This window comes from Xenopus laevis, chromosome 1L (assembly GCF_017654675.1).
Source record: "Xenopus laevis strain J_2021 chromosome 1L, Xenopus_laevis_v10.1, whole genome shotgun sequence".
NCBI lineage: Eukaryota > Metazoa > Chordata > Amphibia > Anura > Pipidae > Xenopus > Xenopus laevis.
Window position 1 is genome coordinate 212,321,871 of NC_054371.1, and position 22,470 is coordinate 212,344,340.

The 22,470-nt window shown below is 41.2% G+C and overlaps 1 protein-coding gene across 1 annotated transcript in view; it reads right to left on the bottom strand.

Annotated features, from left to right (window-relative positions):
* Positions 1-7,595: 7,595 nt before the first annotated feature.
* nim1k.L (NIM1 serine/threonine protein kinase L homeolog) overlaps positions 7,596-22,470 on the bottom strand; it is a 39,348-nt gene continuing 24,473 nt past the window's right edge. The window contains exons 2-4 of the mRNA XM_018266228.2: positions 13,259-14,134; positions 11,953-12,221; positions 7,596-10,676 (exon numbers count right to left, since the gene is read on the bottom strand). Coding sequence (XP_018121717.1) covers positions 9,927-10,676; positions 11,953-12,221; positions 13,259-13,559 — 1,320 coding nt within the window. The 5' untranslated portion in view covers positions 13,560-14,134 and the 3' untranslated portion in view covers positions 7,596-9,926. The remainder of the gene's footprint in view (positions 10,677-11,952; positions 12,222-13,258; positions 14,135-22,470) is intronic.

Sequence of the window (22,470 nt, forward strand, 5' to 3'; positions counted from 1 at the left end):
CTCCCATGTTTGTGTTTCTTCTTTAATGTGCCACGTGCTTTCAAAGACTGTACTCTTACTTTTTTAAGCTCTATGGAACAGTTAAAGAGATATTGTCATTGGGACAAATGAATCAGTTAATAGTGCTGCTCCAGCAGAATTCTGCACTGAAATCCGTTTCTCAAAAGAGCAAACAGATTTTTTTTATATTCAATTTTGAAATCTGACATGGGGCTAGACATATTGTCTGTTTCCCAGCTGCCCCCAGTCATGTGACTTGTGCTCTGATAAACTTCAATCACTCTTTACTGCTGTACTACAAGTTGGAGTGATATCACCCCCTCCCTTTTCCCCCCAGCAGCAAAACAACAGAACAATGGGAAGGTAACCAGATAGCAGCTCCCTAACACAAGATAAAAAAATGAATGAACTGAAGGAGCACAGTCCAAATTCATAAAGCAAAAAATACAAATGCATTCGAGGTGCTAATCCTAAAGGAGGCTGCCCATCAGAAGTCTCCACATAAATCATGCATAAAAGAAAAATAAGGATTGCACACTTGAATCCAAAGAAAAAAAATGTATTACATGCCAGTTACACCATGTGGCAACAGCATGTCGCCCTACGCGTTTCAAACCAAACAGGTCTTCATCAGGGGCACAAAAATCATAAAAAAGGCCTGCAAGAGTGTGCAATCTTTATTTTTCTTTAACACTAGATAACAGCTGCCTGGTAGATCTAAGAACAGCACTCTGTAGTAAAATCCAGGTCCCACTGCGACACATTCAGTTACTGTAAGACGCGCTGGGAGATTTTCCCCTATTCTTACCTTCCGGAGTGTGTCTGCTCGTCTCGAGGGCCGCAGGTGTCCGGCGCTGACATCACGTCGCTGGCGTCTGATGACGAGCGTCAGGACACCCACATTTTGACACCAAGCGTCATAACGTCAGTTTTGGGCGCAGAATTCAAACTTTGGCGCCAAATCCTTAATAAAAAAGCCCAACCTCCATTTTTAAAGTGCCCAAGCAAGGCTTCAGTTTATCTGTTCCTGCTCTAGCGTAATTCTGTGTTTTGAGATTTTGGTTTTGACCTTTGCCTGATCTTTTTGACTACGATTTTTGCTGCCTGCCTTGAACTCTTCTGACTCCAACTGCGCTTTCTCTTGATCCCTGCCGGTACCTCAATTGCGTTTTTTGGGTACGCATTTCCTTGCTGGCTTCCGCAGCAGAAAGCCTGGGGCCCCAAAAGGGCGTTGGTGAACACCGGAACCCACAGAGTTTTCCTGTGCATCCATAGGTACTTTTCAATTCACAAGGTTCCTATTAACAAGATCATTACCGTTACATTGAGTAGGAGAAACAACAGCCTGCCAGAAAGCAGTTCCATCCTAAAGTGCCGGCTCTTTCTGAAAGCACATGACCAGGCACAATGACCTGAGATGCACCTATACACCAATATTACAACTAAATAAATACACTTGCTGATTCAGGAATTACATTGTATATGGTAGAGTGAATTATTTACAGTGTAAACAGTGTAATTTAGAAATAAAAACGAAATCATAAAATTCATGACAGAATCCCTTTAAGATTATCCTGGGGATGGATTGTGGCAAAATCACACGGTTACACTAATCAATGGTTTCCAATCTGTACAGCCGGCATTTTTGGTTTGGTTTGAAGTAATGGTAAGGGGGCCCAAGCTGGTCATATATTGGGCAGATAAAAGATGCTGATTTGGTGCCACAGAACCAGTTGGCTGCTCATCAGACATATGGGCTCTCAAGAGATCCTGTCTGATTATCTGGGCATGTTTGACAATTGCATCAGGATGGGTCTCTGTAGTTTCTAGGCACTTGCTCTATGATCCATTTGTTGGCCCCAGAGCCCTTGCCAAAGGAGCAGGTCTCACTTTGTATGGCTAGCAAAATAAAAAAAAAATGCTCAATAAATGTTAAATTTTCTTGTATGATTGACATAGAATCTTGGCAAATATTGTTTATTTGAAACTTTGCTGCTGGATTATTAAAAATTCAATAAAGAGAATTTGAAAGGAACAGATGAAAATGGGATCAAAATGTTAGAAATGTTTATTTTGGACTGCACAGATCACTGCAGGTTCTATTTGTAGAAACCCAAACAAGTTCTCATGGTGGTTTGTGTATTTTTATTGTTCTGAGCAAACTGATTGGGACTTCCCTTTACAGGAAAAATGTCATCATAATAAATAAAAATTCTCCAACTTTAAACAACGTTGCAAAAGTCTTAAGGTGGCCATAGACTTAAAGATCCGCTCGTTTGGCGACATCGCCAAACGAACAGATCTTTCCCCGATATGCCACTAAACTGCATGGCTATATCGGGGGTAATTCGAGCGTTCGGCCGTATGGCCGAACGATCGAATTATGATGCGCCAAGCGGCTCCGACGGGTCGGTCGGGTAAAAATCCAACCTTCCCGATCGATATCGTGGCCAGATATCGATCGGGAAGACCCGTCGGAAGCCCCCATACACGGGCAGATAAGCTGTCAAATCGGTCCAAACAACCGATATCGGCAGCTTTATCTGCCCGTGTATGGCCACCATTAGTTCCCCAGCAAAGACAGATTTGTTAATCAGCTGCTTGTCTTACATTGTATCAACAGTCTGAGCCATCGGGACAGAGAATAGAAAGGAACAAACACTGCTTCCAATAGTAATACAGGTATAGGATCCCTTATCTGGAAACCCGATATCCAGAAAGCTCCGAATTACGGAGTCTCCCATAGACTCCATTTTATCCAAATAATTCAAATTTTTAAAAATAATTTCCTTTTTCTCTGTAATAATAAAACAGTAGATTGTACTTGATCCCAACTAAGATATAATTAATCCTTATTGGAAACAAAACCAGCCTATTGGGTTTATTTAATGTTTAAATTAATTTCTAGTAGACTTAAGGCATGAAGACCAAAATTATGGAAAGATCCATTATCCGGAAAAACCCAGGTCCCGAGCATTCTGGATAAAAGGTCCCATACCTGTATATATATATACAAATTACTTACAAACCAGAGGACATTTGTATATTTTTTGGGTTGATGTTACCTTTAAAGGTCATTTAGGATGAAACTAATAGATATTCTCTTTTTCCCTTCTTCTAAATCTTTCCAGTTTTCAAATTGGGGTCAGTGACCCCATCTAAAAACAAATTCTCTGTAAGGCTACAAATGTATTGTTATTGCTACTTTTTATTATTCCTCTTTCTATTCAGGCCTCTCCTATTTATAACCCAGTCTCTCATTTAAATCAGTGCATGGTTGCTAGGGGAACTTGGATCCTAGGAACCTGATTCCTTAAACTGCAAACTGGAGAGCTGCTGAATAAAAAGCTAAATAACTCAAAACCACAAATAAAAAATGACAACCAATTGCAAATTGTCTCAGAATATCTCTCTCTACTTGATCCCAACTCAGATATAATTAATCCTTATAGGAAGCAAAACCAGCCTATTGGCTTTATTTAATGTTTTCATGATTTTCTTGTAGACTTGGGGGCAGAGTTATCAAGGGTCGAATTTCGAAGTACAAAAAACTTCGAAATTCGACCATCGAATTAAAAAACTTCGAATTCGAATATCGAATTCAAAGTTTTTCAGCAAATTTGGCAATCCTGCGGTCGAATAAAAATCGTTCAGACGATTCAAAGGATTTCAGCGATCGATCGAACAATTTTTATTCGATGTGTGAAGACTTAGAAAATGGTTGTAGAAGGTCCCCATTGGCTAACATAGCACTTCGGCAGGTTTAACTTGGTGAAGTATTGAAGGCAACGTTTTTTGTAAAGAGACAGTACTTTGATTATCGAATGGTCGAATATTCAAATGATTTTACTTCGAATCTAAGTCGAAGTAAATTCAAAGTCGTAGTATCCTATTCGATGGTCAAAGTATCCAAAAAATTACTTAGAATTTCGAATTTTTTTACTTCGAAAATTCCCTCGAATTCACTTCGACCCTTAGTAAATCTGCCCCTTAAGGTATGAAGATCCAAATTACAGAAAGATCCCTTATCCGGAAAACCCCAGGTCCTGCGCATTCTGGATAACAGGTCCCATACCTGTATTAAAGTGTATGTGAATGGTGATAAAGATAGTGAGCCTTTTGCTGGAAAGAGAAAGAGTGAGTATTCCCAAGCAAGTGACATATACATTAAATTGGTCAATAATAACACGAGGCTCAGTTTGTATTAAAATAATGATTTATAGAACAAAAGAGAAAAATAACTGCAAGGCATTCAGTACAAATTGCATTCAGCTACAATATGTGTCCTTATTTGAATTACCCAGCACTACAGCAAACGCGTCATGCTCTCAGGCGAAACGCAGAAGTGATACATATACGTTATTAGGTCACTATTCAATAGAAAACCATCACTTCACAACAGAGATGCCCAGGCCTTGGTCCCTCTGGTTGTTGGAACTACAATACCCATCATCCTCAGCAAGCTGGGAACAAAAAAACACGGGGCCAAGGGTGGAGGCACCTGGATTACAGGCTAAGTGGATAAATAGGGCACATGCCATTACATGAAGTTAGTGGGGAGAGTGCACAGGACACATACACTTCTCATATACAGTGTGGGATATGGAAATGACAGTAAGGAACAGGCAACGTTTGCACTTAAAGGAGAACTAAAGCTTAACTAAAGTAGCTAGAAATGTTGTACATTATGTTTTGTGCTTCTGTACCAGCCCAAGGCAACCACAGCCCTTTAGCAGTAAAGATCTGTGTCTCCAAAGATGCCCCAGTAGCTCCCCATCTTCTTTTCTGCTGATTCACTGCACATGCTCTGTGCTGCTGTCACTTACTGAGCTTAGGGACCCACTCACAATATACAGTACACATAGAATAGAAATGTCACAATATAAGGCTGATTAGTAATTAATACACATAATTACTACATGGCAGCACAGAAACCAGTGCAATTAGCATCAGAACATTATAATTATCTCTGTAGCATCAGCTTATATTACAGACCAATCTAATTTTCTGCTGGATAATTAGTGACGAGCCCTAAGCTTAGCTTCTCAACAGCTGCTCAGAGCCCACTGAGCATGTGAGTGTCACAGACACTTTCCAAGATGGTGACCCCCTGTGACAAGTTTGAAGTCCTGGATCATTGCTGCTATTGACAAGCTGAAACGTTAGCCTCGTGCAATAAGTGCAGTATAAAAGTGACATTCTAAGCCAGGGATCCCCAACCTTTAGAACCCGTGAGCAACATTCAGAAGTAAAAGGAGTTGGGGAGCAACACTAGCATGAAAGAAGTTCCTGGGGTGCCAAATAAGGACTGTGATTGGCCACTTAGTAGCCCCTATGTGGATTATCAACCCACATTGAGATTCTGTTTAGCAGTTCAGCTGGTTTTTATTCAACCAAAACTTGCCTCCAAGGCTGGAATTTAAAAATAAGCACCTGCTTTGAGGCCACTGAGAGCAACATCCAAGGGGTTGGAGAGCAACATGTTGCTCACGAGCTACTGGTTGGGGATCACTGTTCTAAGCCATATTTATTTTTTAGGGTTTAGCTCTCCTTTAAGGTCACCAGTGTAAGTGGTTTAACGCCAAGGTTCTGCCCTCCGCTCCAGCCCTCACAGTAGCCATCAGCTTATTCTGACAATGGCTGGTCATACAACTGGGAAGGCTCATTTTAATGAGATCCAGACAACTGGTGACTTCCTTTGTGATTGCAAATTTATTGTTAAAACTCACTTCAAGGTAAAAGTTTGTTGAAGCAACTTCTTCACTCAATCCCAGTATCTGCCTGCCGGCACCATGACCTACACCTCCAGCATCAGCTTCTACCTCAGATACAGAACATTTATTCAGGCTCTTCTTTCCTAGTTTTCAGGCGAGTTTCTTTCCTTCTCTAGGACTTGCCAGGACCTAGACTGACGCTGAAGGAAAGGGGGTTTCACCATCAGCAGAGTTACAGTTTTTTTTTACTATAAGGGCAGTCAGGATATGAAACTTCCTGCAGGAATGTAGTAATAATAAAACATATATTTATATCTAACTAAGGACTGATGAGACTTGCTGCCTCCCCGGCATTTGGAAACTCCCTGGAGCTGTGAAACAATTGTTCGCCATAAAATATCATTCGTTGAAGAATGAAGAATCACTTCCGCCCCATAAGCCGAGCTTCAGATTCCCCCTGGCACTCAGGGCTCCTTATAAACGGTGACTAGTGATGTCATCAGTTATAAACGGTGCGTAGTGATGTCATTTTGGTCACATGACTCACTAAAACGTGTGTATTATAATAAATAAAGTACCCCTTGTTGGAAAATAGGAGGATATTAGAAGTTACCTCGGACTTCTATTTTTATATGGTCATGAAACTCGTCGGTGACTTATAATATCCTTATATTTTACAACAGGGGGTACTTTATTTACTATATATTGGCAGATGAACAGCATTTTATATCCAACAGAATAAGATACAATCCAATAGAAATATACAATGCATTACAAGCTACTTAAGCAACAGAGGCCGCGTCTAATCAGCCAGGAAATGCAGAATTTGAGACCTGTTCAGCCGGGATATTGTTAAAAAGGATGTTCACCTTTAAATTAACTTAGTATGATTTAGAGAGTGATATTCCGTGACAATTTGCAACTGGTCTTCTTCTTTTTTTAAATAATTTATGGTTTTTGAATTATTAAGCTCATTATTCAGCTGCTATTCAGTGGAATTTCAGCAGATATCTAGTTGCTAGGGTCCAAATTACCCCAGCAACCAGGCAGTGGTTTGAACGAGAGACTGGAATATAAACAGGAGAGGATAGAATAGAAAGATATGTAATAAATAAAACGATGTAATTGTAGCCTCATAGAGTAGGGATGCACCAAATCCACTATTTTGGATTCGGCCGAACCCCCGAATCCTTGCCGAAAGATTCGGCCGAATCCTGAACCAAATCTCAATTTGCACATGTAAAGTGGAACACATTTTTTACATCCTTCCTGCCCCTAATTTACATATGCAAATTAGGATTTGGATTCAGTTCGGCTGGGCAGAAGGATTTGGCCGAATCCAAATCCTGCTGAGAAAAGGCTGAATCCTGAACCTGATCGGTACATCCCTATCACAGAGTAATATTTGGGGCTACTGGGGTCCCCACCCCTCATTTGAAAGCTGAAAATAAAAGAAAGTAAATAATACTAAAGCTGTGAAGAATTTAAAAAAATGAAGACCAATTGGAAAGTTGCACAGAATCGGCTATTCTACGACACACTAAAAGCTAACTTGAAGGTGACATACCCCTTTAACTGGAGCAGAAAATATTTAAATAACTGTTCTGTTGATCTGCAGTTTCACTTTAGAAGCTCTGGTATCACATAGAGTAATGGCTAATATATACAGGCTGCTCCTTTATTTTAAACCAACTCCAGTTGGCCCACTACAAACCTGGAATGGAGGGGCTTCTTTTCTCTTTTTGCCAATAAATATAAACATTGGGGTTGCCTACAACAGCTCCCGGGTTGATGAGAGGGGCGGCAGAAGGAAGACTGCAAGTGAAGAAACAGTTGCCATCACTTTGTTTGTTAAAATGGGACCTCCGTAACAAAACGGACTCATTTTTTTAAAGAACGTTAAACATTGTTATCTGAGCTTCTATGCAGGCGTTTTTACAGAGCCAACCAACCCCCCCCCCCAAAAAACCCCAACAAGAATGTAAAAAAGTCTTGGTAACAGGTAGAAAAAGACAAAGGCAATCACAGTCATTGAAATTTACGGCTAAATATATAAACTCTGTCAACGTTTTTATAAAAGCTCTTTTACCCAGTGGTTATAATAATGAACGGACTATTCACACTCTTTATAGAGTTTTCCTGACCATCTGCAGTTTAAGTAAAATGAACCCCACTTTCAGATTGAGATTCTGGGGGGCCAACCAGAGAACCTGAGGGAAGGGACCAGCAATCCACTTGCTTTTTCTGCTCTGTTCTTACTTTGCATTCACCTCCTGAATCCATTCCTCTGTCATTTCATGTATCTTCTCCCTTTTTTGTCTTCCAACTATTCTCCCTTTTGCTATCTTTATTTCCAGTTACATTTATCCACTCATTGCCTTCCATTCTCCATTTCTATTCCTTCTTTGTTCCTATTCTTTTCTTTATCCTTGTCTTATTCTTGCTTTCTTTCTGTTTCTTAACCCCCAAATATTATTTTTTTGTAATCATTTTCACCCCAACCCCTCGGCTTTTATCTTCCTTTATTCTATAACCTTCTGTTTATACTCCTTCCTTCATTCTTCTTAGTTTTCTTCCCATACTTACTATTCTTCCATCTGGGTCTGAACTGGGAGTCAAAAGAGGCCCTGGCATTTCTAATACACTGAGGCCCAAACAGCCCCCACCAGCCCAATAAATAGTGGGTGTCTATGGCATCTTACAGCAGCCCCTCTGATATTTGCCAGATCTCATCTTCTGGCTACACTTTCTTCCTCTCGCTTCTGCTTGCACAATGGAGCAGTGAGACCCAGGGTGAGGGGTTCAAGTTTGAAATCCCCAATTTGCTCTGCCTGTTAAAGATACCCCTAAGTAACATGAGTGTGGCTGCCCTTCAGGAAATATATTGATGTCTATGGGTCTGCTGGAAGGGTCTACTAGTGCTCACTGAACTTCTCCTAAAGTCTTGATAGACCCAAATCCAATTAAATATCTGTCTAGGGTGAAGTTCATTATCATCTGGTCTAAACCTTCTTCAATATGGCAGTTACTTTCGCCATTTATAAGCACATTGGACCAGAGATGTGGTGCCTGTGGTGCAATGTATGTATCTATGTAAGAGAACATGTCTACCAATATTCAACAACCCTATTTTCTAACCAAGAACAGGGACACCAGCCTAAAATAATAAGTCCATCTCTAGCTGTTGTAGCATTGCCAGCGGGCCAAGGATGCGCTAAACTGTAGTTAACATTGGCTGAAGCTCAGAAAGTTTCCCATGTCTGCTATAGACACTTATTCCCTCTGGAAAGGCACTTTCACACTTACTTGTACATCACTTTGGTTTGTTAAACAAAGGGACTGCTTGGGATATAGGACATGGGACTTTAGGGCAGCACACCTAGGGGGCATAGGGTCAAAAATCTGTATCTTAGTCCATGACCCACAAGATATTGCCCTGTTATTATGTATTTCTTGGCTTGCATGTATGCAAAATGGTCATCCTTCAGCCGAGGAACTTGCCTAAAAACATTCTTGCATTACTGGTGCATTATTTCTCCAGCTACTGTTGACTACAAGTGCCCACTGTAGTGAGCTACAACTCCCCTGCGACCTTACCACGAGTTATAGGTCAACCACTGCTTTGGGTTTGACATCCCTACTGTAGGATATGAGTTGTAACCCAAATCATGACAATGCAACAACATCTGAAATAACTCTGGTCTTCAAAGTAGTTACTCTAGCGTTTGGAGAAACATCTACTGACTCTTATTAGTGAGGCTGGATACTAACTGGTCAGAGTTACAAAAGATTGTAACCAAAGGGGTTCCCAAGTGTAGAATAAGTGTAACTTATCCTATATGATTATTTTGTGTGTAAGTGATTGTGTTGCTGGGCAAGCATGATAACTCTTTACAGAGCTTCACTTAAAGACACCAATGGCTTCTCAAAAGCTCTGAACTGTATCTGTGTTGTCTAGTGCCAGTGTTTTCGTAGACAATATTCACACCTACCAATTTGTACTTAGTGACTGTTTACAACCGCTATTACTTGGCACACCAAATTCACTAGTGGACTACACCTTCTAGCAAATTGTTATGAACAAAAATGCTTGGGGGCAACTTAGTCCTTGAAAGAAAAACCTCTCAATATAATAAAAGGCATCAAGTAAAATATAAAAAAGTAAGTGACCAATGTCTGGGTCATCCGGTCATTACACAAAAGCATTGCAGTTTATAAAATTGTACAAAGTTTAGAGGTATGCCTTATTTCCCGCTGTGTCCTGTGAGGCCTCTTCATGTACTTTTCTTTTGGTTCTGGGTTTGTGATGATGGGGACACTCTCCACCGCCCTCTTCTTCTGGACCCTGTGAAGAACGATTCTGTATATTCCAGTTATGGAGCTGCGGGAGTCTTTCCCCCGATTGTTAATAATATGTTCTTCCGTGATGCCCAAGTTATCTAAAATGTTCTTCACCTCGGAGTCTTCGTCCTTGAGCGGATTTCCATCAAAGAGATGTTTCGGGTCGAGTTTTAGGGGTTCTAACGGTTTGGGGTATTGTATTCCGTTCATCCATTCGCTGTTCATGATGTAATCGACGTTGCACCTGTCCGAAGGGATGGGCTGTAACATCCTTATAATAAGTTTCTGGCACGGTTCTGACACATAAGGCGGTATGATGTATGTTCCATCGAGAATGCACTTTTTCAGTTTGGCCACGGTATCTGCTCGGAACGGCATACTGCCAGTCACCATGAAGTACAGGAGTACGCCCAATGCCCAGATGTCAACAAAAACACCAATGTAGTGCTCGTCGCGAAAAAGCTCAGGAGCCGCGTATGGCGGAGAACCACAGAAAGTGTTCAGGGTTTCATCTTTTTTGCTCATTGTGCTGAATCCAAAGTCTCCCACCTTTACGCAGGTGTTACTGGTGTAGAACACGTTTTCTGCTTTCAGGTCCCTGTGGATAATTTGGTTGTCGTGCTGTGAAAAAATAAATATAGGGTTAGAATTCTTTTTGTGCAAAGGCGCTAAACCATTCTTGGGCTGTAATTCGCACGGTACACACTTGAATATGTATAAAAAGCAAGAGTAGAACCATAGATGGAAATATGTAGTATGGATTCTGAAGTTGTCCTGAGGATGTTCCTAGGGAAACTGCTGGCCTAGACCATTGGTATGAGTAACATTTCCTCATTCCTCACTGGTTATTGGACTCTTTTAAAACATATTAAGCTGGGAGCTCTATAAAAGTTGCCTATATGGTGTGTTACTGGTTTTCATTTGTGACTTTTCTAACAAGGGTCTTCAACTTTGGACCCATCACTACTCGGTTTCAGCCAGGCCACTGCCAGAAGAAGTAAGTGCTCCAAAGAATTTTGGGGAATATTTGGGGAATATAGTCTGTCTCTCATCTACAACATAGTACTTAGCCTATGGGTCAGGCCCCAAATATGGCTCTCCATGCACTTAATGTAGGTTTCCAAGGATGATGTAGGAAGTAATATTCTGAGAAATGTGCAGTTGGTCTTCATTTTCTATTATTTGTAGTTTTTGAGTTATTTAGCTTTTCATTCAACATCTCTCCAGTTTTCAATTTGAGCAATCTCGTTGCTATGATCCAAATTACCCTAGCAACCATGCATTGATTTGAATAAGAGACTGGAATATAGGAAAGGATCTGAATGGAAATATAAGCAATAAAAAGTAGCAATAACAATACATCTGCAGCCTTACAGGGCCTATATTTTTTTAAATGGGGTCAGTGACCCCCATTTAAAGCTGGAAAGAGTCAGAAGGCAAATAATTAAAAAACTAGTATAAATAAATAATTGAAAAGTTGCTTAGAATTGGCCATTCTATAACATACTAAAAATTAACTTAAATGTGAAAAACCCTTTTAATAATGTAAACCACATTTTGACATGAGAACATAGTTAATTAGTTAATTAGACAATTATTGGATTGTGAAGCTTATTTTACAGCTTAATTTGGGCCTAATATATATATATGGGAATGTATTGTTTATAACAGTAAGATTATACTGGATAAATAAAAGAGAAATACTTAGGATTGCATATATTTGAAACCCTGCACACTACATATTGGGTATCTTAGCATGTGGCTCCTTTATATAGAGCGATCCGGGTCATGTATAAACATTGGGCAAGTTTGCACTTGGGCAGTAACCCATGGCAACCAATCAAATGTTTGTGTTCAGTGTTCAACAAAGAATGATAATATAAAGATGGTTCCTTACCATATGTTTGACAGCAGACAGTATCTGAGAGAAGATAACTTTACTTTCTGATTCCGATAATTTTCCGTCTGTGTTAATTTTGGCAAAGAGCTCCCCGCCTCCCGCATACTCCATGACAAGGTGCAGCTTAGACAAGGTCTCCACGACTTCATAGAGTCTGATCACGTTGGGGTGGTGTAATTTCTCCATGCTGGAGATCTCCCGGGAGAGCAGGCGCTGGGTTTTCTGATCCAACTTGGTTTTATCTAGGATTTTTATAGCAACCTTTTCTGAAAAGAGATAAGACGCTACAATATTGTGTTGTTGGGGTAACAGGTGAGCAGGGATGCAAGGGATCCTGGGAATTTCCTCCTGCCTTTACTAGTTGTTACTTACTCTTAGTTTAGTAAGTTGGATTCACTAGAGACAACTGACTTGGATTTGGTGAATCACCGACTAATGCCCTTTTTGATTTTGGGTTGACACCAGAGTCTACCAGTAACTGTCATATAGGTGCTTGTGGCAGTTCATCAATGTAACACTATAGGTTAGACTGCGATTTCTTATTTTGGAATTGTTGCCATGATCCGCATCTCTTAATGATCTCTGCAGTCATCTTATTGCCCTTCCTTTAATATCACTGGTTTGAATATGATTATGATCCTACAGCATTCTATACTCCTATGATGAATGACTACACATGGTAGTGGGATAACCAAATACCAAATAGCAGTGCCAGGAATTAGCGTGTGACCTCTTCACTGAGTGACCCAAATCAACCGTTGTCCCAGCCCTGCAGTCACGTGAGTGTGTAACACTGCAGTATAATAACCCTTCTACTGGGTGTATGAGCACAGGCGCTGGGGCATGAAGAAAGCCAATGTCAATTCCTCACCAATTCTATCTGCTGCTACATTAGGCATTTAGGCAGAATACTTCTCAACTACCACAAAAGTAGATGAGGGTAGACAGACTTATATGTAGACATGTTAGGGCAAATTTGTATTCTTCTAGCTACAAATTCCATAATCCTCAGCAAATGGCTGAGCACACAGGCTGTTGTATACCAGGATTGCTAATTGGGCTTTCCATTCAGCCACACACGGTGTAGTCTTATATCCATTGAAAGCGTTTCCAAACCTTGGGTATCATTTAATAAAATATGGCAAAATGCACCATTTACAGTAACTACCATACCAACCAATCCATGGGTAACGTTTAATGGTCACCTGTTTGAAAGCAAACATCTTATTGGTTGCTATGGGTCACTAGACTTTGCCACTCTAGCATGGTTTTTTCCTTGCTTAATAGTGTTTATGCTTTTTACCTTTAGTCAGGACGTGAATGCCGAGCTTCACGTGTGAGAAGTTGCCGCTCCCTATTTCCCCACGCATTCGATAAAGCCCAATTCTCTTGCCCAGGGTCAGTTCCTTGACCGTCTTCTCATCACGTGACATGTCTTGTGTGAGCTTTTCGAAGGGTGTGAGCTTGCGCTGCTTCCCTTCTGAGTCCTGCTCGTAGCACTCGGATCGGACGTAGTCCTCCAAGCTGTCCTGCCGGTTCCACCGGGCGTACCTCGGATTTCCCACCCCCCCTCCATTTATGTACATCGCTGTCATGGTCAACATTTGGACTCCTGTAGTGCTCCGTGCCCGTAGACAACTTTTGTCTTTTCTTTTAACCCAAATAAACCATGTAATATATAGATAAATCAGGTCTTGGTAAGTCAAAAAAGAAGTTTGAGAAGAAAAACAGAAAGATGAAGTCCTTTAAAACTATTTACAGTTTAAAATGTCTCTTGTTCACAATTGAACAGTCTCTTGAAAGGTAGAGGTTGGTTTGCAATGGGCTGTCAGTCTGGTGCTCACAATAATAGTGCACAGATGTGCTCACGTTGGGGTTGAAGCAGTTCCTCTTGGATGGGTGATCAGCACAACATTTGATTTCCCTCTTATCTGATTCATCCTTCAGAGGTTTCCTTGTGCCTAGTTCTCTGTATCCAAATTTCTTTGTGGTGCAAAGGGTACCCAGCCTGGACGCAGGATCCAGTGAATGAGTGGATGATGGCTCAGCAGGCAAATAAATTTCGGCCTGGGTCACATGGTACAGTTGCAGGATTAACGGCAATGTCACTTTAGCCTCCTTGACAAATCTGCATTAAACACTTGAGCCTTCTCAGAAGGTGCCCAGACGTCTGGTTTCCCTGGAGAGAGAAGCAAAGAGTGTGAATAACACCTGGCGAAACCACTTTCTCCCACTGCAAAATCAACTTCTTGTTCCCAGAAACTAATAAATAATGACACCATAAGGCCACATTACAAACGCACTATATGTTTAAGGAAACATCTGAACCACGACTGCTCAGAAAACAGATACATGTTTGTGCTATAATGGCCAGGTAATCAAACTATCCCAAATCATTCATCCCAAGTGTCACCTAGGGTTCTGTGGTTTAATATTTGAGCCCCACAGTCTGTATGTGTTTTATATATAGATATATATCACCAGTGGCGTAACTACAGTGCACTGGTCCCCCCTGCAAAAAAATCTTCAGAGGGGCCTGGCACACTCCGATCCCCATCCTCCCGCCCACTTCCCGTCCTGCCCATGTCCCGCCTCCACCCACTCCCCGCCTCGCCTCTGCCCACTCCCACTGACTTGCATCCCCCTTCTCGCCACAGGTAAGAGAGGAGCTGGGGAAGAGGGTTTTTTATTAGCTATAGAGGAAGCAGACCCCATACTGGAGGGACCACAGAAAAACATCTTAAAATGCAGGAAAACTTAAAATCAGGGGATGTAGAAGTAAGGTTTCACTGTAATACAGACAGAGGCAACAACAGTACAAGTCAATAAGAAATAGATTTATAAAAATTATGATAAAATAAAGTGCAGACAAAAAGTCAAAGATATATCATAATATATACAGAACAAAATTTCTTTTGGTCGTTCATCAACATGTATGATCAATGTTAGACTTCTTATTTAACATAAATCCAATACATTCCGCTCTACCCAAGCCACTGGCATCTGCACAAAACAAACCTTACTTGTTGTGTTATAAACCTTTATCAAAAGAAAACCCGACCCGCAATTCCCATCATTACCCGCTAGGACCTGCTACCTGACCTACAACCCCATACTCGACCTGCTCACCACCATGAAACGGCAAGTGCTCTTGCTACAAACTGGAAGTGACGTCATCAGAAGTAGACAGGCATATAAAAATTTAAAAAAAACGTGTAAATGAGTAAAACTTGCAATAGATAAGACCCGCAAACCCGCAGACCCACCAACCAGCATCTATACCCGCATCCAAAAGTCAGTAACACAGTGATCAGCTTGGATTCACTTACTGAGCTCAGACTGGTATTAGTATTTTAAATTGGGGTTCATTTCAGTCGGCTTATGTGTCAGTCAGAACCTAATGACTTCTTATTGGTAGCAAGGTTATAATGTCAAAAATGAATATAATTTATAAAGTTCATCCGTGCTATAGACCTCATAACCAAGCTCAGTCAGCACCCTTGAAAAACTCTACTTATTTGGGTTCTCCTTCAGGGCAGCCATCAAGGGGGGACAGGGGGGAGAGTTGTAGGGGGCCCTGAGGATAAGGGGGCCCGGCCACGTCACACTTTCTTGATTAGCTGGGCCCCCATGCTTTCTGAGAGCTGCTGACTTCGGGAAGGCAGGGCGGGAGCACAAGGGGAGGTATCTTCTGTCCATTACTTCCCCTTATTGGTCACTGAGTTTAAGTCCTGGTTAGCTGCTCTGGGTTTGGATAGCTGAGGTTTGAACTTCCCCTCCAGCTCATCCAATCACCATGCAGCTTAACCAGGACTTTAAATTCTGTGACCAATAAGGGAAGAAAATGCTGTCACTGGAAGAAGATGCAGCCACCTGTGCTCCCCTCCTCCCTTCTGTAGTTGGCAGCTCACTGACAGCAGGTGGGCCACACTAATGAAGTAAGTGTAACATGGCAGGGTCCCCCTAAAGGTAACCCTTTGTGGTCCCTGTTGTGTGGTGGGGCCCTGGGCACCAAATTTTTTTTTAAAATTCTGGGGGGGGCAAGTTTTGTTACATGGACGGTTAAGGGGGCCCTGGCCACCAATTTTCTTATCACGTGGGGGAGGGGCCCCCTGGCCACCAATTTTTTTCGCCATGTGGGATCCCAGCCACCAATATTTTTTAATGGGGGGCCCTTACCACAAATGTTTTTTTCAATGGGGGGGGCCTGACCACCAATATTTTTTTATTTTTATTGTTAACATGTGGGAACCATAGCCACCAATGTTTTTTTTTTTAGTGTGCAGTGGGGGGTCGACCTGTGTGGTGGGGAGGGCGGACCTGTAGGTGGGGTTTGTGGTGGGCTCAGCCCAGGGGGCCCAGGAAATTTTTTCGTATGGGGCCCTGCAATTTCTGATGGCGGTCCTGTTCTCCTTTGACACAAAGCTCTGCTGAGTAATTTTCTAGTACTATGGAATGGTGCAATCTCATTGGTCAGGTGACCAGGGTGTGATATTGGGATAATCAGATGGCAGATTGCAGCTGGCCTCCTTTAAAAATCCCTAGGTGACTGTTTTGTGAATGTACTGCTGAATATATTCATGACACTATTAAATGGTGCAATCTGATTGGTCACATGGGCAAGTGTGTGATTTTGGGGTAAACATATGGTAGCTCAGCACCTTTGAAAAGGTATCTCAATAAATAAAAGTATAATACATTTGATTTCTGGCTGCCGGAATCACTAACCCTAGCCACAGTTTTTGTGCAATATACACGGCATATAAATATCTGTATGCTAAATCAAAGAATATCTTTTTTTGGTGTTAATGGTCCTTTTAGCTAAATTGTGTCATTTTAATGCGGTCTAGTTGCCATTGAAAAACCCCTGGAATTTCTGCACCCGGGGTGCTCGGACTGACAGAATGAAGGCAGATAAATAAAGATTGTTCACCAGTGTTTCCTAGTAAAGTGCAGTGACTGAAAGAAGGCAGATTAAACAGGGGGATTTGCCGTGGAACCCAAGGTAAATCAGATTTATCAAGGAGCCAAAGAGTTCAGTTAAAGCACAAGAGGATTAGTTTTATATAAAGTGTGTCAGAGACAAAAAAAATCTTTTCTATAAGATTTCTAGATTCGATTCGATTTCCTTTTTCGTGTGATAGGGCAGAAATAGCCTTATATATACAGTCATAACTACACATCGAGATAGTTTGGAAACTATAAATAAGAATCAGGCCAAGCTCATTTTTTGATTGACAAATGACAAATATTATTTGACAGTTTCAAACCATCATATAACTTAATATCATTTTGTATCTATCTATCTATCTATCTATCTATCTATCTATCTATCTATTATCTATCTATCTATCTATCTATCTATCTATCTATCTATCTATCTATCTATCTATCATCTATCTATCTATCTATCTATCTATCTATCTATCTATCATCTATCAATCTATCTATCTATCTATCTATCATCTATCTATCTATCTATCTATCTATCTATCTATCTATCATCTATCTATCTATCTATCTATCTTCTCATTGGAGTCATCTATCACTAAGTCATAAGATACAGTAGGAGAGAGAGTAGAATTACCAAAATCAGTTTTTGAGACAAGCAATAGAGTGCATTTAACCTAACATCTAACAACTGCATTTACTAGTTTAAACATCTTAATATAACAAATTAATTTACTTATGCAAATGTTATGTTATCATGACAAAATACACTACTATATGTACAGTGTGTTCCCTGACATCAGAATGAACAAAGGCAATTGCTTTTGTAAAGCCCACTGGTAAGAAAAAAAAACATTCAGAAACATTTGGCTACAATCTTGGGATTTGGACAAAAGCTCAGCATAATCCTGGATTTGGTGCATCTCTAATTACCTGCCTGCTAACTGCCTGCCTACGTGTATATTATACTAAAGGTTTTCCTGCTACATAGCACGTTGGCTTGTTACTAGATCTTCTGTTACTCATTTCATCTCATTGTGCTCTTTAGTCTTAAATGAGGGATATATGATGATTCAGGATTATATGTAAATAAAAAAAATTATATAATTAATCCTACCAGAAAGTAACGTCTTCCTGTGTAACTCATGGAACATGTTTCCAGCTGAGCTGAGAAGTAACTAAGACTGAGTATGAGGTTTCCATGGTGCAGGTCACTTGGTCTATTGTGCACAAAGGAATGGATAGGGGGAAACAGAATAAAGCTGCAGAGAGGATGGCAACAAGCAAGTGTTTAGTTTAGCAATGCAGCGACCCTCTGTGCCCCCTGTCTCGGAGCTGTTGTCATAAACTGGAGCAAAGACCTTAACCAAAATCTTGCAGTGTGTTTATTTGCACAAGGACAGGGTTGCCAGATAATCCCTTTAAAATTGTACCCCTGTAAAATACCTCTGTCGTATGGCTAAACTGTTACTATTTCAGCTGAATGCTGCACTGCAAAAAAAGCCAAAAATGTCCATGCTTACCAGAACATACAGTTGAAAGTAAAAGTTTGGGAACCCTTAGGCCAATAACAATAAAAAAAAAACCATTTATATATATAAATATATATACTGCAGGAATCGGTAGGTTAAAGGGATTCTGTCATGATTTTTATGGTGTAGTTTTTATTTCTAAATTACACTGTTTACACTGCAAATAATTAACTGTACAATATAAAATTTCATTCCTGAACCAACAAGTGTATATTTTTTTAGTTATAATATTAGTGTGTAGGTGCATCTCAGGTCATTTTGCCTGGTCATGTGCTTTCAGAATGAGTCAGCACTCATTTTGGAAACTGCTTTCTGGCAGGCTGTTTTTTCTGAACTGAATGTGTTGCAACGGGACCTGGATTTTACTGTTGAGTGCTGTTCTTAGATCTACCAGGCAGCTGTTACCTTGTGTTAGGGAGCTGTTATCTGGTTACCTTCTCATTGTTCTGTTGTTTGGCTGCTGGGGGGGGGGAGGGAGGGGGTGATATCACTCAAACTTGCAGTACAGCAGTAAAGAGTGACTGAAGTTTATCAGAGCACAAGTCACATGACTGGGGGCAGCTGGGAAACTGACAATATGTCTAGCCCCATGTCCGATTTCAAAATTAAATATAAAAAAAACAGTTTGCTCTTTTGAGAAATGGATTTCAGTGCAGAATTCTGCTGGAGCAGCACGATTAATTGATGTGTTTTGAAAAAAAAAAAATTTCTCATGACAGTATCCCTTTAAAGACCACACTGTTACATTTTTATTTGAACTTTAAAACTCCTAAAAACTTCTAGGCGGTCCCCTGAGCCAGGGCAGTTTTTAGTGAAGAGTAGCACTGTTCCAGGGACTGTGGATAGCTATTACAATCACAGAGGGACATCTAACAAATTGTCACCCCCAATGATTTAGCCTTTCCTTGTCCTTTTAAACCTGTAAAGGGTAACTACATACAACAATACAGACTCACTGAGCACGTGCAAAACCTCAGGCACCAAGAAGAAGGCAGATCAAAATAGATGGAAGATAGATGATATATGATCAACAATAAGATGAACATGATTTGTGAAATTTGAAGGCTGAAAGGTTTGACTACTAGCTGCCATTCACTGACTGTATACGATGCACCATTTCTAGGGAACTGGAGTAGCGAACGTTCGCTTGAGCGAAAGTTTGCCTGGCGAACCGGTGAGAAACTTCTCTAGCTCTGAGCTTTTTCGCTAGCAAATTGTCCTCTTCGCCTTTTAGTAAATTGGCAATGTCACTGTGAATTGTTGTTTTGGTGAATTTTTGCTAGAAAAGCCCACTTTACCCTTTAGTAAATTTGCCCCATATTTAGGGTTGCCACCTTTTCCCCGAAAGAAATCCGGGGGAGGCTGGGACGTGATGCAGCGGGGGGCAGGGCTGTGATGGATTGGGGGCAGGGAAGTAACGTCAGGGGCTGGACTATGATGTTGGGGTCGGGCTATAACGTGGTGATCAGAGATTGGTCGATTGCCGCATCAATCTCTGGAAATCCTGACGGTTTTCCTAATTTGGAAAACCAGACAGCCAGTTTTGATCCTTCAAAAAACAGGGCTGTCTTGGTCAAAATCGGACAGGTCGCAACCCTCCCCATAATGTTTTGCAGTCAGATGGGCAATGTTCACAATGCACCCAATAGATCCCATAGTCATCAGCAGTTACAGAAGAGAGGCCCCGGATATGCAGGAAAGTCTCCCCCTTCTGTAGGGGAAAATTATATAAATCAAGGTTGTCCATCCAATAAACCTCCAGGTGATGAACTACAACTTACAGAAACCCAACAGACTTCGGTGGGTGCTGGGGGGACAGCTGGGTGGATATAGACCGCAAACAACCAGAAACTATTATGCTACATATTGCTTCTTCTCACATTTAGGTTATTGCCCACTCCACTTGATGATGATGCTCCATTGTGGCTATAAAGACGTGCCATATTGCATGCAATCCTAGAATAATTGAAATTGCAAAAACTGTTTATTGGGTTTAGCTATTCTCCTTTTTGCATCAGGCCTCATTGAGACTCCTCTATTGCCAGGTTACTCCCATAATCGTATTACAATACAAAGGAGCTTAGTCTGTCTCCCTGTCTGCCCTGCCCAGTTCTCCTTTCACTTCTCAGTTCTGTGCAATATATCCAGGTAAGTCCCTCTGACAGTGTAGATAGAATCTAAAAAACATTTGCTAAGTCTTATTTTCTGTTATCATTGCATATGAATTGCTCAAACTCTGCTACAGTTGGAGTTGGGGTGGGTATCAGGGTCCCTGAACTGAAACAGAGACTAAAGTGGTGGCTGTGCCCCTTCAAACCATCTGGGGATTAATAAATTTAGGGGTTTAGTATTTAACCCACGATAACCTATAATTTAACCTGTATATAGACTGGGGCTCTCCAGTTGTTTAACGACAAGCCCTACATGTATTTCTTTTGTTATTGTGAAGTCCCTGAGACAGATAAGATTTGGTTTGGAAAGTGGGAAATCCATTTCTTATCATGAGAACTTAAGTGACTTCAGGGAAAATAGTCATCAGTAATTTTCAAATATCCCACAGTTCAGGAGACGGAAGGAATCATGGGAAATGAGTGAAATGGCTTGACTGGTGTTTAGATTTATAAGTTAAATATAAAACAAGTGATTTGCTCTTTTATGTGTGAGGTGCTCTGTATTATTAAATGGTTGGGCTTGGGGTCCCTGTGTAACATCTTATGAAGCTCAACCCTATTTTCCAGCTAAGTGGTTAGTACTTGTGCACTGCAGCTCTGAATTGCAGATAGTGCCCAGGTCGGAACTGAACTCAGAGCTGAAACCTTCTGGCTTTGAGTTCAGTTCCAACCTGGGCACTATCTGCAAAAAGTTTGCCTGTTCTCCCCATGACTTTGTGGGTTGCCTCTAAGTGTTCTGGTCTCCCACATTCCAGTTATATACAGGCAGGTTTATTGCTTCCTGAAGTATATTGATTCTAGTGTGTCAATGGAATAGGGACTGGCAGTCACACAAGATTAGGAGCCTCATTTACTATTAGCAAATATGTGTAAAAACATGTATTTGCACTTAATATCTTTCATGCAACAATAGTGACTATTATGGTGATGGAGACACAAGGAACTGTGCTAAGGTGGAAAGGACCTATATTTCACCCTTGCAATTGCCCAGGCATTTAGTAAAGGGACCCCACTGTGCTCTGCTCCAGTCCCTATTTTATCCCTTGAAATTCAAGTGAACTGGTGCGACTTGTGCAATACACATACAAACGACCCCATGTTTTGCACTGATGTTCTAGCGGGGGCTTGTGCATTGGAGGACATGCTTCATTTCGCACAGACTTTCAGCAGGTGCAGTTATGCATCAAACATGGTGGATGTTCTGATTCTTTTGCACTTTTAGTAAATGAGGCATAATACATTGGCCCAATGGGTAATAATGCAGCAATTGAAAATTGTAGTTAAAAATGATACCTTAAAACCAAGAGAAAATGAACTTTAATGCCCCAGGTTTGCATACGTCCCTGCCCAGCTCCTGTACAACAGTGTCAGTAATGCAGAGCCTGACCCAAACAAATCAGAGCAAGCTTTGCCTGACCACTAAGTAAAATCTCAAAACTATTTTGGGCAAATAATGTCTAGAAATACGTATTTTTGGCTCGTGCATGAGCAGATGTTCTGGGGCTGACTCAAATCCAGTGCTTGAATATATGATGAGCCGAGCCCAATCTGTCAGTGAGTAAAGGTGGCCATACACGGATAGATCCGCTCGTTTGGCGATGTCGCCAAACGAGCGGATCTCCCTCCGATATGCCCACCTTGAGGTGGGCAATATCGGGCTGATCCGATCGTGGGCCCTAGGGCCCAACGATCGGATCCTAGCGTTCACCAAACGGGCGGTCGGATCGCGGGACCGCATCAACGAACAGATGCGGGCCGCGATCCGACGGGATTTTTAATCCCATCCGATCGAGATCTGGCCGATTTTCGGCCAGATCTCGATCGGGGAAGCCCGTCGGGGGCCCCCATACACGGGCCAATAA